General features: G+C 58.7%; 2 protein-coding genes across 2 annotated transcripts; one reads left to right on the top strand and one right to left on the bottom strand.

Annotated features, from left to right (window-relative positions):
* Positions 1–4,720: 4,720 nt before the first annotated feature.
* Positions 4,721–9,880, bottom strand: NOL9 (nucleolar protein 9). Its single transcript, XM_084219991.1, has 12 exons — positions 9,644–9,880; positions 9,348–9,573; positions 9,066–9,193; positions 8,790–8,928; positions 8,485–8,581; positions 7,953–8,050; positions 7,059–7,220; positions 6,613–6,898; positions 6,418–6,529; positions 5,892–6,069; positions 5,330–5,463; positions 4,721–5,009 (listed from the first exon to the last, which is right to left on the bottom strand). Exons 1-12 carry the CDS (start codon positions 9,833–9,835, stop codon positions 4,887–4,889), a joined length of 1,875 nt encoding a protein of 624 aa, XP_084076117.1. The 5' UTR covers positions 9,836–9,880; the 3' UTR covers positions 4,721–4,886.
* On the top strand, positions 9,834–14,279 carry TAS1R1 (taste 1 receptor member 1). The gene is made up of 6 exons (XM_084219994.1): positions 9,834–10,122; positions 10,192–10,495; positions 10,815–11,591; positions 11,936–12,148; positions 12,323–12,443; positions 13,290–14,279. The coding sequence occupies exons 1-6, from the start codon at positions 9,965–9,967 to the stop codon at positions 14,213–14,215; spliced, it is 2,499 nt and encodes an 832-aa protein (XP_084076120.1). The 5' UTR covers positions 9,834–9,964; the 3' UTR covers positions 14,216–14,279.
* Position 14,280: the final 1 nt, after the last annotated feature.

Genomic DNA, 14,280 nt, shown 5'->3' with positions numbered 1-14,280 from the left:
GAACAGACGGGCTGTAGCGGATTAGCCCAAATCACGGCAGCTCGGGGAAACGCGTAAATCGCCGCTGTGCCGTTAAATGCCAGCAGGACCCTGACACCAGCAGGGAACGCGCACCCGGCACGGCAGGCCAGGGGCTGCCGACCAGGGCAGGGGCCCTTCAGGGAGCGGCAGGTTGGGCAGAGCTGTCCACTGCCCCTTTTCACCCCCAAGACCCCGGGCAGCAGCTGCCCGGCGCTGCCCCCACCCCGCAGGACTCACCTTGGCCGCCCTCCTCTCTCCGGCGCAGTCGGGATTCTGGCAGTGCAGCACTGTCTCCTCTTCTGGGCACGGCTCGGCTGTGGAGAGAGTAGGGTCAGTGCCTGGGTGCCGCGGTGAGCCCCCTCCGACTCCGTGCTGAGGCCCCCACGCCAGGAATCCCGGGTTTGAGAGTTCGGCGAAGCACTCGGGCTCAGCCCGCCCCACAGCTCGTCCAGGGGAATGAGGCCCCGTGCCCAAGAGCCAGTGATGCCACGGTGACAGAATCCGGCACCTCCTGCTCAGCACCCCGGGTACGGGATGAGGACACGGACCTGCCCCAGCTCCCCTAGGGCTGGCACAGCGTGGGGCTGCAGCAGCAGCAGCACTAAATCTGCCGCTGTCAGCCCCCAGCGGGGCTTAGGAGCCACTTTAAGCTTTGACAGTTAAATCGGCCTTAGGGACAAATCCTATTTTGAAGGCTTTTGTTATGTGTCGAACCTAATCGTTTAAAAATAACAGACTCGGGCTCCTCGCAGCAGCAAACGAGCAGTACAGACACCCTCTGGCTGGACAGCCCCGCTGCAGGCAGGGATGCACCGTTGGGAAGCTGCCTGCGGAGCAGGGAGCCACTGCCGGGGATGTGGAGAGGCCAGATGGCACGGCTCTACCACAATGGCACGGCTCTACCAGGTGGCACGGCTATTACACCAGCCCAGCGGCACAGGGACTTCCCCGCCGCACCGCTTCCATCTCCGCATCCTTCCTGCCAACAAAAACAGCATCCACGCCGACCCGAGCGAGACCGCGGCCAAGGCTGGGGTTAGAAACAGTCTGCGGGATAAAACAGTCTGCTTTTTGAGGCAGCACTGAAAAAAACTTCTGCTTCTGCCTGGAGAGGGGGAAGCAACTCGGAATGGTGTTGGTTGCTCAAGCTCCCTTCTGGGAGGCGATCCCGAGGCTGCTGTGGCACCATGGACGCTGTTGGGTGATGGTGCAGGAGCAGCCGGGCAGGGCTCAGCTCGTCGCCCTCCGGGAGTAGGGCTAGGAGCCGGGCTAGGAGCCGGGCTGGGAGCCGGGGCCGGGCAGTGCCCCCGCGGCAGGAGCACAATGAGGCCTCTGTCCCCGCGGCCGCCCCGCAGCGCCCGCCGAGCTGGGCCGGCCCCCGCCCCCCGCCGCTGCCGTTTCACTTGACCTATCGGGAATAATAACGGAAACAAATAAGAAATTCTTTCATGCACCCAAGGGAAAGTTTCCCAAACTCACCAAAAACTAGAGGCTGGCCGAAGCGGCCGGCGGTGCCAGGGATCAGCCCCACGCCGCAGCCGCCGGCACGGCCAGAGCCGCGTGGCCGTTCCCAAGAGCCGACCCTGCCCGCGGGTCACACATGCACCAGGGCCTGGGACACGCGGGCTCGGAGCTCCTCGCAGGGAGCCCCGCTTTGGGGCAGAGGCAGGAGCGTGTCCGGGTCCCCACCAGACACTTCGGGGGCTGCAGGAGAGATCCTGTCCCCATCAGCTCCTCTCCCCGCCCGGTCACCTCCTCCTTCTCCTGCTGCCGGCTATGCTATCACAGCCGGCGCTCCCGGTGACGGCAAACGAGTTTTGAAACCGGATCGTCCTTGAGGCAGAGCGCAGGGCAGCGGCAGCCGGCTGCTTCAGACGGCTGCCTGGGCCGGGGGGAGCGGCGCCGGTGGCACGGGGCGGTTTGCTGAGCGCTCCCCAGCTGCACCTGCAGCATTCCCACGGCATCCCGGCGGCGCCCAGCAGCTTCTCCCGACCCCTCACCCTCGTTACCGGGGATGGATTCTTTGGGCGGCCGCGCTCAGCCACAGCCTGCCGGTTGCCCAAAGCCCCCCAGCCACCTACCCCCGAGCTCCTCGCTGACATCCAGGCTGGAGCTCCAGGAGAAGCGCTCCACTGCCCCGTAGTCCAGCCCCGCCAGGCCGGGCGGCAAAGCCTCCAGCTCGTAGGCACCCCGCTTCTTCCAGTACAGAAACATCCTGGGGTTGCGGCCGGGGGGCCCCCCGCCGCCGTGCCCGCCCCGACGGGGCCACCGGTGGGACTAACCGAGGGAGACCAGCTCTGGCTTTAAGAGTGGGTCCCGGTCTCTGGACAAGCGGTGCATTGACGCCGCCGGCGGGAGCCGCGGGGCGGCCGAGGGTGCTGCTGGAGGCTGCCCAGCGCCCGCGCGGGGGGCGCACAAAGGGCCTTTCTTCAGCCTCCTACAGACATTGCACAAATTTCACTTTCCACCGTCTATGGAAGACATTCGGCCACGGAGACAAGACGTGCTTGTGATGGAAAGAATCAGAATTAAGAAGGGGGCTGTTTGGCGGCTCTGCCGTCCGTCCGGCTTTTGAGGGGGCAGGAATGCGCCGCCCTGAGCTCCGGTTGTATCCCTGCAGCCGTGGGCACACGGGGGCCCCAGCCTGCATAGGGAAAACCTATATTCAGGGGGATTTTCCTCCTGCTAATCCAAGAAAGCACCAGATAGGGCTTAAACCCCACAAAGACAGCAAAAATGGCACCTTCATCCTGCCCCACGCAAAACCGCCAAGCCAAGACCATCCCAGCCTCCAAATTCATCGCAGAATCTCCTCCCAGAGGCACCAGGTGCTTCTCAGAGTTTTGTTGCTTCTAGGCATCCTTTGCCAGAAATTCCATCATAAATCATTGCTGCAAAGGTAACAGATGCCAACGTATTGCAAAATTAATCCTGCTTGATTTAGTGCATCCTTAATATTTTAAGTGCTGTCACTGTTACATTGATCATGTAACAGTGTTCTTGTAGGTGGAATGCTTCACCAGGGTTTATGCTCCAAAACCCCCAGCCTCCCTGTTGTCCCTCTTCCCCTCAGGGAGCACCAGAAGCCAGGGAGGTTCCCCTTTCCTGAGGCTGCAGCATCCACCTCTAGGCCCCAGCAGGCAATGTACCACTTTCCCCCCCCAAATGCCTGAAACCAAAATTGCAGCTCAGCACACATGGGTTACTCACTTGTCCCCTGGCTCCAAGGGATGGATCCACTGTGGGATCCACTGCCCTCAGCTGGGTGGGGTGGATGCTAGGTGCTGGTGGCAGCACCAAGGGGGATGCTTGGCCACAGTGCCTTTAGTGTTGGGCATTTCTCCCACATCCTTTGCCTATCTCACCTTTCCTGAAGCTTTTTCCACACCTTTTCACTCCCTTGTGACTTGAACTCCCATCTCACCCTGCCTGGGATGTTCCCCCTGGCTGCACCACGGCCCCTTTATTTATTTTAGCCACTGTTCAGGCCACAGTGCTGGCCAACTTCTCCCTTTGCTGCCAGACCCAGCCATATGGGGATAATTAGGCTTGGATTAAGTTTAACTCTTTACAAGGCTGCAACACTGCACAGGCCCTTGCAGCTTTCTCCAGCTCTGAACCCTCCTCACCTCTCATCCCTGTTTGTTTGTTTGTTTACAGCTGCTTGCTCCTGGAGTTCTAGGAAGTCTCTTCCCAAACCAGATAAAAGCAGTTTGGCAGATTACTCATACCCACAGCAGCAACCAGCCAAAAAGCTCTGGCCCCAAGTGCACCACATTCCTCCTTCCTGTTTTCCTCCTTCCTCCACAGACCTGGCCCAGGGGATTTGAATGGGCACTGGGCTCGAGGGGCTGCAGACTCCAGGCCTGGGCTGTTCCCCAGTCTGGGCTGAGGCAGAGCCATGCCTCATTTTGCAGGAGCTGCTGTTAGAAGCCAGGTTACTTTTGCAGTCACAGATCTGGGAAGAGCCCAGCATGCTGGTATTACCCATAAAGATTTTTTTTTTCCAAAAATGTCCTCAGCTTGACCCAAGGCACTCACTCGGTCCTGTGCAACTCCCAACACCCCCACACTTCCCTCGGCAGCAAATTGCTAATTGACAAAGGGCTGGGAAGAAAAATAAATAAAGATCCTCCCATGTCCCAGTGGGGCAGAGCAGGTGGGGTGAGGTAAGGCCACGAACCCCAGTGCTCCATGCAGCACCTGGGTGACAAGTTCCACCCCAATCCCATCCCACTACAGCCTCTATCCATAGCACAGACCCTTAGAGCTGGGGACACATCAAAGCCATCCCAAGCTGCTCCCAGCCCGTGTTCAGGGCACTGAGCTCTCCCTGCAGCACCAGATAGGCAGCTGGGACAGGCAGCAGTCCCAGTGCACAGACAGAGCAGGCTGTGACAGTGCAGCACCGAGCAGCTCCGTCTTTATCATTTGGGGGACAGGGACTCCCTGTGGTTCTCCTTCCCCTCCCCTCTCCTTGACCATCAGGACACCCAGAGCCATGGGTCAGCCACAGTGCCAGAACCCCACAGCATGGGCCCTTCCCCAAACCCAGGGGACAGTGAAATTCTGCCCCAGAGCTCCCTGAGGGCCAGGCAGGCTGTGGGAAGAGGTCCTGACAAGTGTGATGCAATGACAGCTGCCTCTGGCTGTGTCAGCCTCAGCCTAGGAAAAGATTCAAACCAGCCCAGTGTTTACCATAGATATTTATTACAAAACACCAAAAATACAAACTGAACATACAAAACGTTATCAAAACTGGCCCCACTGTAGCATCTACCTGCCCAGGGCCTCTGCAGCACCCAGGGCTCCTGCAACCACCTGAGGTCCCACATGAACAAACCCTGGTTGAGCACCCTGAGGATTCAAGGGTAATCACACTCAAATCTTCTCTTCAAATTCTGCTTCTTCTTCCTCAGTTTCCCTGAGCCCATGATACTGTAGTTGTAATCGGATGTGACGTAGGGGATCTCTCCTTCAATTCCTTGCTACAAAATGGAAAAATTAAACCAGAAACAACTTTAAGAACTTGCACCTTCAGCAGAGGGGGAAGCACATCCCTCCCCAGGCTGACACAGCTGAGTGGGAAGGACTCAGCCATCACCAAACCCCACTGTGGCATCTGAAACATGAGCATAACATTATGTACTCCCAAGGTTTCTGTGCTTAAGGACAATTTCACAGAGAGATAACCATCTGCTGATGCCCAGGCATCTCCCAGCACGCATCAGCCTCAGGAATAAGAAAATGGAAAACCTGCCAGCCAGCTGCAGCACAGCCACCTCCCACCCCTCCTGTGAGCTCCTACCTGGCCCACAAGCACACAGTTAGGGATGGCGATATTCCCAAGGAGCAGACAATTCACGAGTCTCAGATTTGCTGGAGGCACTGGTGTCAGGATGTGGTAAAGCTTCTTCTCCATATCAACTCCTCGGACAATTCCTAAAAAAAAAAAAAAAATTAAAAAAAAATCCACATGCAAAGCTCAGTCACTAGGTCTCCCTGCTCACTATCACATCCCTACATATGATTGGGCACCAAACTGGAACATTAAATTAAGTCACAAGGAAACTGAGACAACTACTGGAATTTTGCAAAAGCTACACGGAACATGCTTTCGGGAACGTGAACTAGCAAGTGAGTCATTGTGGAGTCCTGAGAGAAGCTCCGAGTGGCACCGCTCAAGGACATTCCCCACAGCTCTTCCCACCTGTTAACCAAAGTCCAAGGACTGCAATGCAGTCTCTAACAGCACAGAATACACCGCACTCATCCCGCTTCCCCAGCTGGTTTTAGAAGAGTAATTCCATCACTATGCAACCTGTCTGCCTAAACACGGCAGGCAAGAGCAAAGCTCCAGGTGTGCTCACCGAAGCCCAGGCAGTCGCAGATTGGTGTCTGTGTCAGCAGGACTGGCCCTTCGCTCTGGCACCGGACTTCCTCGGGAATGCAGCAGAGCCCGACCCAGCTGGCATTCACTGCGTACATGATGTTGCTGGGAGCAACATCTGTGTGAATAACCCTGAGTGCAACAGCATTGAAAGGTACCTGAGGTGGGAAAGAGAAGAGAGAAAAGTGCTCATCAGCTCCACACTGATTGAGTTGGAGTTCAGAGACAGGACTCTGCACACTCCCACACCACACCTACACACAAGGCACTATGGCAGGGCACACAGAGCAGCTTCTGCACCAACACCTGCACATGCAGGACACACAGCACACACGTGCCACACCAGCAACTTGACAGAAGCCTGGCTTCCAGACATCCTGAATACAGTCACACTGCAGATTAGAGTGTTTGTCCCTCTCCTGAGAAACATATTCGGTAGGAACAGAATTGCCCATCACTTCAAGTGGGGTTCTGTGAACATTCCCCACAGCAAAAAGCTCCTTTACCTGATATGGCACCAGACTGTGCAGCGGGAGCACTGCCCCAATGTCTGGGCTCTGCAGGTGCCCCAGGTATCCCAGGATGGACATGTCACGCAGGATGCTACTGTGCACTCGCCTGAAAGAACAGCCCCATGTCAAGGAGGACGTGTGGTTCTGTTCCGCCCATGGACCTCACAGAGCACTCAACATCCTACTTACACTTCACCTGCCACCCCTGCCCGAGGGAATTCTGGGTGGACATAGAGCAGCTTGTGCTGTGGAGCTGACACATCCTCCCCTTCAGGGTACTTCCAGCTCTCCGTGTTGCCCACTCCCAGCTGCTTGCACTTGGATTGCTGCTTGCCCTTGGTGTGCAGCCCGGCGCTGAAGTGGATGTGCTCAGATGTCAGCGGGGGCATGACCTTCCAGTCACACATGTCCATCTGAACAATGTGGCTGGGTGACAACAGCCGGATGATATCAATGAGGAGCAGCAGCCCTTCACCTTCAGGAGCACAGGAAACACACAACTGCTGCTACTACTGTGACGGGCGGCACAGCAGCCTTAGCTCAGGGTGGACGTCCTGTGAATTGTTGTCCCACGTGGTGCTGTGCCACTGTTACCTCCCTCCCACACCTCTGCAGAGCAGATTGACCCCATTTACCTTTCACCCAGCCCATGGTGTTGATGATTAGAGGCACTTCCTTCTTGTAGTAGCTGAACACGTATTTCACAACATCAAGGTACCTCTCTGTGTCCTGCTCACAGCTGGTCTGGCCATAATACACCATCTTACTGGGCATCTGCTGGTGAGTGAAGGGGGGACCTGGCAAAGAGAGCCCCGAACATCCAGTGCCTTCCCCAGATCAAACCAAAACATTCCTGTCCCTGAGCACCTACATGCCTCCTCTCCTGAAATAATCCACTCTTCCCACATGCCAATTGTCCCTGCAGAGCCTGCAAGTAGGGCAAACTGGTCTGTCACTTGCAGGCTGGGAGTTTTGCTTGTTTCAAGTTAATACTGGGGGTGTTTTTTGGTTTGAAATCACTGCTTACACACTTGAAAATCTTTAAAGAGCAGTGTATGACAAACTGGTTAAACAGTAAACCAGCCTGGCAACGTCCTTTTAGACAGTAACCCAAATCTGCAAGACTACAAACTCCAGCAGTTTCCTGGACTCTGTTTCTTCCACTCATCACAGCCCCAATCTGTGCAGATCCACTCTGGATTTCTCAAGTTATTTTTATCTACGGATACAGATTTTCCCAAGGAGACCTTTCACATCTGAAAGGCAGAACATCCCCTTTTATACACCTTAGCATACAGTACCACCTCTACAACATCACGTTTCTTTAAAGCAGAAGAACAGCTCTGTATTACTCAGGGAGCTTAAACGCCCCTACAAGAAAACCTCAGCAGCCCTTGGTTTATTCTCCCCAGGAAACTGTGATAACAGTGGCAGCAGCTTCCCCTGAAGCAGAGCCTCTGCCCAGAACACCCTGTTCATTTCAGAAACGGAACAGGTCTCTGTAACCGCAGAAGCAGTGGAACACATACCCAGAACGGGCTCCGTGACGCTGCTCAGGGACACGCACCCGGGCGGAGTGAATTCTGTCTGGCCGATGTCACACTCCATGTACTCCACCACAGGAAGGCTGCAGGGAGAGAGAATGGGTGTTAGCATCCCCCAAAAGAACTACATGACCTGAACACATCAAAGAGGAATCTGATCTTGTTCCAGGTTGCAAAGCTAAAATTCATTAACAAAATCTCTCCTTCCCTCAACCACACTCGTGGTGCATTTCTAAGCATCGTAACTTCCCTACTCAACCCAAACTGCTTGGTGCCCAATGCACTCATACACTCCAAGGCAGCAATTTAACAGTATTGCAATAGAAATGTTCAGGAGGCAGCTTTTCTGAAATCACTCAAGACAAGTGTTTTTCTGAATTACTGTTTGTGTTTAAAAACTATGCACCTTTGAGTTCTAATAGCTCTTCTGAGAGACCTGTCAAACATTTGTTTTCATTTTTCCTTCTCCTAAATCTCATGCAGCACTAAAAGGCTCGCAGAACATGGAAAGACTCACCGGTTCAGTAACAGGTTAATTAGGTATCTGTTGAATGTTGATTTCCCAGTGTTTTTTGGGCCACATACCAGCACCACAGGGACACCTTCATCTTCCTCTAGAAAGAAAGGCAGAGTGTGAACTGCACTGTTGCTGGCATCACTAACCTACCCTAGCAATGCCTAAGCTCTAGATGCACATTCTTCATACAGAAAAATTCGACCCTCAATCAGCATGTGCTGGTCAGGGCACTCGTGAAAAGCCTCATGAATTTTCTTTTTTTTCAGGCTACCAAAGCCGCAACATGGCCAAATGCCTGCACTCACCACAGCAGGCCTGGATCAGCTCCTCCAGCGCCAGGCACATGCTCTCCGACACCTGCAGCCCGCGGTCGGGGCTGCACTTCACGATGCCCACGGACGCCAGAACCGCGTGCTCGGGCGTGAAGTTAGACTCCTCCTTTTTCTAGGCGAGAGGGGGAGCGCTCAGCACGGGCTGTGTGAGGCCACGGCCTGGCGCTGACAGGGCCGGCCGCCGCTGGCTCTGCATGGGCGGTGCGGGGACGGCACAGGGCGCGGCAGGCACCGACCGCGCCGCCTCACCTGGGGCTCGAAAAACCGCGACAGCGGCGGGTGGCTCAGCAGGAACCGCGTCACCGGCGTGTCCAGGTGCTCCAGCAGCACCACGGCGCAGTCGGGAGAGAACCGTGCCATCACCTTCACCCGCGCCGCTGAAAGAGCCAAGTGCCGCCATCACCCTCGGCCCCGCGCCCGCCCGCGAAATGGCACCCACCCGCTGCGCAGCGCCCCGCGCACAAAATGGCCGCTCCCCGCACCGCCCGTGAAATGGCGCCCGCCCGCGCCCCGCTCCGGTCCCGCACTCACGGCGGCGGACGCGGTGCGAGCGCATGGCGGCGCGGGCGGCGGCGCGCAGCTGGCGGACGGCGGCGGCGGGCGGGCGGGCGCCAGGCAGCGCCTCCAGGCTGAGCGCGCAGTGCGTGGCCGGCGAGAAAACCGGCAGTCCCGGGTGGTGAGAGGCCACGGCGAAGCCCAGCAGGCGGACGGCACCATAGAGGCAGCGCAGGCGGCACTTGCCGGTGAAGGTCAGCGCCTGCAGGACAGAGCGGGCGGTCAGGCGCTGCGGGGCGCGGCGCGCCCGGCGCGCTGTGGGCGCTGCTCACCTGCCGCGGCTCCAGCAGCAGCACGGCCGTGCCCTCCGCCGCCTCCACGGCCACCAGCCCCGGCTCAGCCGGCGGCACCATCCCGATGCGAGTGAAGGAGGCGGCGAACTCCCGCCAGGCCGCCTCCGCCCGGCTCGCGCGGGCCAGGGCACGGGCCGAAGCCCGGCGGGGGCGGCTGCGCCGCGCGGGCATGACCGCCGAGCCTCCTCCGCCTCCCGGGGCCGCGCCTCGGCCGGCCCGGCCCCGCCCCGCCCGGTGCGAGCCCCGCCTGCCGCCGCCGCCCCGTTAAGAGCCGCCCGCGCGGTGCGGGACCACCCCACCATGCCGCCGCCCGCGCTGCTCCGCCTGTGCCTCTGCGCGGCTGCTGCCGCCGCCTCCTCGTTCTCCCTCCGCGGCGATCATAGCCTGGCCGGGCTGTTCCCGCTGCACACCGCGGCGCGCCGGGACGACACCAGCCCGCTTGTGCGCGGCTGCGATGAGTGAGTGCCCGCGCTGCCCGTGCCCCCAACGCGCTCCGTCCTCCCTAACAACCACTCTCGATTCCGTAGCGCCGCCTTCAAGAGCCACGGCTACTGCCTGTCCCAGGCCCTGCGCTTCGCTGTGGAAGAGATCAACAACTCCACCACGCTGCTCCCTAATGTCACCCTGGGCTACGAGATCTATGATACCTGCTCTGAGACTAACAACTTCCATGCCACGCTGTGCGCCCTTGCTCGTAAAGGCAGGCAGGATGTCCAGGTGCTCCCCAGTTTCCAACATTATGAACCACAGGCTGTGGCTGTCATTGGCCCTGACAGCACCCGGCTGGCCCTCACCACAGCCGCTGTTCTCAGTCTCTTTCTTGTACCAGAGGTAAGTGCAGCTTCTATGGCTGATGAAAACCAGGGATCCCAAGGAGTGATAGTTTCAGGGAGGGTGGACTCAGATCTGAGGAGCCTGGTAGAGCTGGAAATGCAGCCCCTCTGTGTGTGCTGTCCAAGGATCCTTCCCAGGCAGTCAGTGGGCTGGGTTGCCATCCATCACAGCTTTCCACTTCTTCAGCATGCTTGGCACTGGGTCCACTGCCTGCCCAGCTCTAAGTCTTCCCAGGACAGGCTGCCTGTGCCATCAGCTCTCAGGGGTGCAGATGCCTGGGCCAGCACATTCCCCTTTCCCCTGGCTCTCATTGCAGATCAGCTATGAAGCCTCCACGGAGTTGCTGAGCCTGAAGCGGCTGTACCCCTCTTTCCTGCGCACCATCCCCAGTGACAGGAAGCAGGTGAAGGCCATCTTCTCGCTGCTGCAGCACTTTGGCTGGACCTGGGTGGTGCTGCTGGGCAGCGACAACACCTATGGCAGGGTCGGCCTGGATGCCCTGCAGGAGCTGCTGACCGCAAGCAACGTGTGCGTGGCCTACCGAGGCACCATCCCCGCCAACTCGGATGCCAGCAACCCGGAGCTTCACAACATGGTCCGAATCCTCACGGATGTCAAGGTCAACGTCACTGTCGTGTTCTCCACCAGAGAAAGCGTTCTGCCGTTCTTCAAGGTGGTGATCCAGAAGAACATCACGGACATGGTGTGGGTGGCCTCTGAAGACTGGTTGTTGGCTCAAACTATCTGGCAGGTACCTGGCATCCAGACCATCGGTTCGGTGTTTGGGATGGCAGTAGAGAAGCCAGAGCCCATGATGCTGGAGCGCTTTGAAGCTTGGAAGATGTGGGAGGAAGGCGCTGAGGCTGAGTGGGCCAGCAGTGCAGAGGCAGGCAGGGACTCTGTGGGGAGCGCACGGCTGGACTGCACCCAGCGCTGCACCGGCTGCCGTGCGCTCGCCACCGTCCCTGACCTGCTTGACGCTCAAGGCTCCTTCAGCGTGTACTCAGCTGTGTATGCCGTGGCCCACGGCCTCCACGACCTGCTGGGCTGTGCCTCGGGAGCCTGCAGCAAAGGCACTGTCTATCCCTGGCAGGTAAGAGCAACCTTGTGGAAGAAGATCCATGAGGATCCCTTCCCACAGGGAGGGATTTTTCCATTGTGCCCAAAGGTTTTTGGTCCTTCCCAAAGGCTCAAATCCCAGCTGAAGACTCCTGTGGGCTTCAGCTGCCCCTCACAGTCAGAGCAGTCAAGAACTAAACCTCCATCCTAGGTCACTTGTTCCTCTACCACCAGCCCCTCACTGGATGGGATGTCCTGCAGATGTTGGGGGGCTTGAAAGCAGCTGCAGGACAGAGGAAGCGTTCTCCAGCACATCTCCCTCCAATGGCAGGAGTCGTGCCATTGGAAGGGCTCCTCTCTTACTCTTCTGTTTTACAGCTCCTACAAAAGATTAGGCAAGTAAACTTCACCCTGTACAAGAGCCGAATCTCTTTCGATGCCCACGGGGACATTCATAAAGGCTATGACGTTGTCATGTGGAAGTGGCTAGGCCCAAAGTGGATTTCTGATGTGGTAGGAAGCTTCCATGTGAACCCTGACAAGCTGAGCATCGACCAAGGCAAAATCCTGTGGCACACAGAAGATGGCCAGGTACTGTTCTGCACTCAGGTCTTATTTATTGCTCACTTCTGAGCAGACTGCATCCCAATGCCACCAGTTCAGGGGTGTTTCCTCATAGCAGAGCAAAACTGAGGGCTGAGGCAGTATGGGGGGGTGCCAGAGTGCTGCTGCTTCTTGGCGTGACCCTGTCTGTGCTCCTGGCAGGCTCCCAGCTCGGTGTGCTCCGAGGCCTGTAAGCCAGGAGAGATGAAGCTGCAGCAGAGCCGCCACAAATGCTGCTTCAGCTGCGTTGCCTGTCCACCAGGAACCTTCCTGAACACATCGGGTCAGTACACCACAGGGTCTGCTCCTGCCCTTTCCTCCCCTGCCCACATCCTAGCTCCTGCTCTCTCTCACCATTACCAGCATCTCATCTCCAGTGGTCACTAAAATCTTTGAGCTGACCTGAAGGCAGTGGGTCTGGCTCCTGTTTGCTTACCAGTCGGTATGCAAAGCCCATGCTCTGTGCTTTCCGGGGAGTACTGCCCACAGGTGAGCCCAATTGGGCAAACAGAGCCCCTTTGCCTGTGGCCAGGGAAAGGGGATGTCCGGCCCGGTAGCTGTTCCCTGCACCGCATCCTCTGCCAGGGAAATTCAACCCAGTGGTTGCCTTTGTGCCCAGATGGCACACGGGGCTTCTGCACTACGTGATCACCACACCTGGCATATGGAAATGTCTCCTGCCTCAGAATCACCAGCCACAACAACAAACCCCTTCCTGGCAGCTAGTGCCTCAACACCCTTGGCCTGTGGAGTGGGCAGTGGGAGCAGAAAGCCCCCTACATGGTACTATCCCATTGAACAGCAGCTGCTGCAGATCCTTCTCAAGTTGGTGTTTGACGCATGGGCCCCTTCCCACCCACAGCTCCCATGGCCCTGAGCCTCACACAGCCAAACCCCTGTCTCAGCCCAGGCCATGGATTTTGAGAGAGTCCACAGGGCCCATTTTAGGTGGGGGGTCTTTTGGGAAAAGAGCCCCCTCTGCTACCCCAGGCCTGGGAGCATCCACAGGAAGGAGCAGATGTGATGGGTGAGCAAGAGCCCAGGGAGCTGCAGGCCGGGCCTGCACCGTGGCAGAGGTCTTACCGGGTCTGAGGGTCTGAGGTGTGTGAGGTGTCCATGTCCTCCACAGATCCCTTTGACTGCCAGGCCTGTGGCTTGGATGAGTGGGCCCCAGCAGGGAGCGAGGTCTGCTTCAACCGCACCGTCAAGTTCCTGTCCTGGTCCGAGCCGCTCTCCTGGGTGCTGCTGGCCCTGGCTGTTCTTCTCGTGCTGCTCATAGCGGCGCTGGCTGTCCTGTTCGCTCTTAATGCCTCCACACCTGTGGTCAAGTCCGCGGGCGGGAAGACGTGTTTCCTCATGCTGGGCTCCCTGGCCTGTACCTGCAGCAGCCTCTTTTGTTACTTCGGGGAGCCCTCGCAGGCGGCGTGCCTGCTGCGGGCGCCGCTCTTCGCCATCAGCTTCACCGTGTTCCTCTCGTGCGTGGCGACCCGCTCCTTCCAGATCCTCTGCATCTTCAAGCTGAACACGCGCTGCCCTGCGCTCTACGAGGCCTGGACGCGGCGCCAGGGGCCGGTGCTGTTCGTGGCCGCCAGCACGGCGGTACAAGTGGCGCTGTGCGTGGCCACCGAGGCCGCCAGCCCCTCGGTGCCGCGCCGGGAGTACGACGTGCGGGACGAGTGGGTGGTGCTGGAGTGCGCCCAGAGCGCCGCGGCCGACGCCGCAACCGCCTACACGGTGGTGCTCAGCGCCGCCTGCTTCGTGCTCAGCTACGCGGGCACGGACCTGCCCGCCGCCTACAACGAGGCCAAGAGCCTGACCGTGAGCCTGCTGCTACACCTGGGCTGCTCGGCCGCCGTGCTCTGCTCGCAGGGCGCGCTGCGCGGCCAGGCCGAGACGGTGGCGCGGGTGCTCAGCACGCTGGGCACGCTCGCGGCACTGCTGGGCGGGTACTTCGTGCCGCGGGCCTTCGTCATCCTGCTGCGGCCGCACCAAAACACGGCCGAACACTTCCAGATGGTCATCCAGGAGTACACGCGCCGCCTGGCCGCCGCCTGAGCCGCGGGGCTCATCCGCACCGCGCCTGCCGCGCCGCGGAGACCGACCCTCGACCCCGGCCCACC

The sequence above is a fragment of the Fringilla coelebs genome, assembly GCF_963513975.1.
Source record: "Fringilla coelebs genome assembly, chromosome: 22".
Lineage (NCBI taxonomy): Eukaryota > Metazoa > Chordata > Aves > Passeriformes > Fringillidae > Fringilla > Fringilla coelebs.
Note: the sequence above shows the minus strand (reverse complement) of the source record. Positions and strands in the feature narration are given on the sequence as shown.

Bases quoted from the DNA above. Each gene is read 5' to 3' on its own strand.
- NOL9 (XM_084219991.1), bottom strand. From the start codon at position 9,835: ATGCCCGCGCGGCGCAGCCGCCCCCGCCGGGCTTCGGCCCGTGCCCTG. The intron at 8,582-8,789 runs GTGAGTGCAGGC...CTTTCTTTCTAG, and splicing joins GCTGATCCAGGCCTGCTGTG to AGGAAGATGAAGGTGTCCCT. The intron at 8,051-8,484 runs GTGAGTCTTTCC...CTCTCCCTGCAG, and splicing joins ATTAACCTGTTACTGAACCG to CCTTCCTGTGGTGGAGTACA.
- TAS1R1 (XM_084219994.1), top strand. From the start codon at position 9,965: ATGCCGCCGCCCGCGCTGCTCCGCCTGTGCCTCTGCGCGGCTGCTGCC. The intron at 10,496-10,814 runs GTAAGTGCAGCT...CTCTCATTGCAG, and splicing joins GTCTCTTTCTTGTACCAGAG to ATCAGCTATGAAGCCTCCAC. The intron at 12,149-12,322 runs GTACTGTTCTGC...TGCTCCTGGCAG, and splicing joins GGCACACAGAAGATGGCCAG to GCTCCCAGCTCGGTGTGCTC.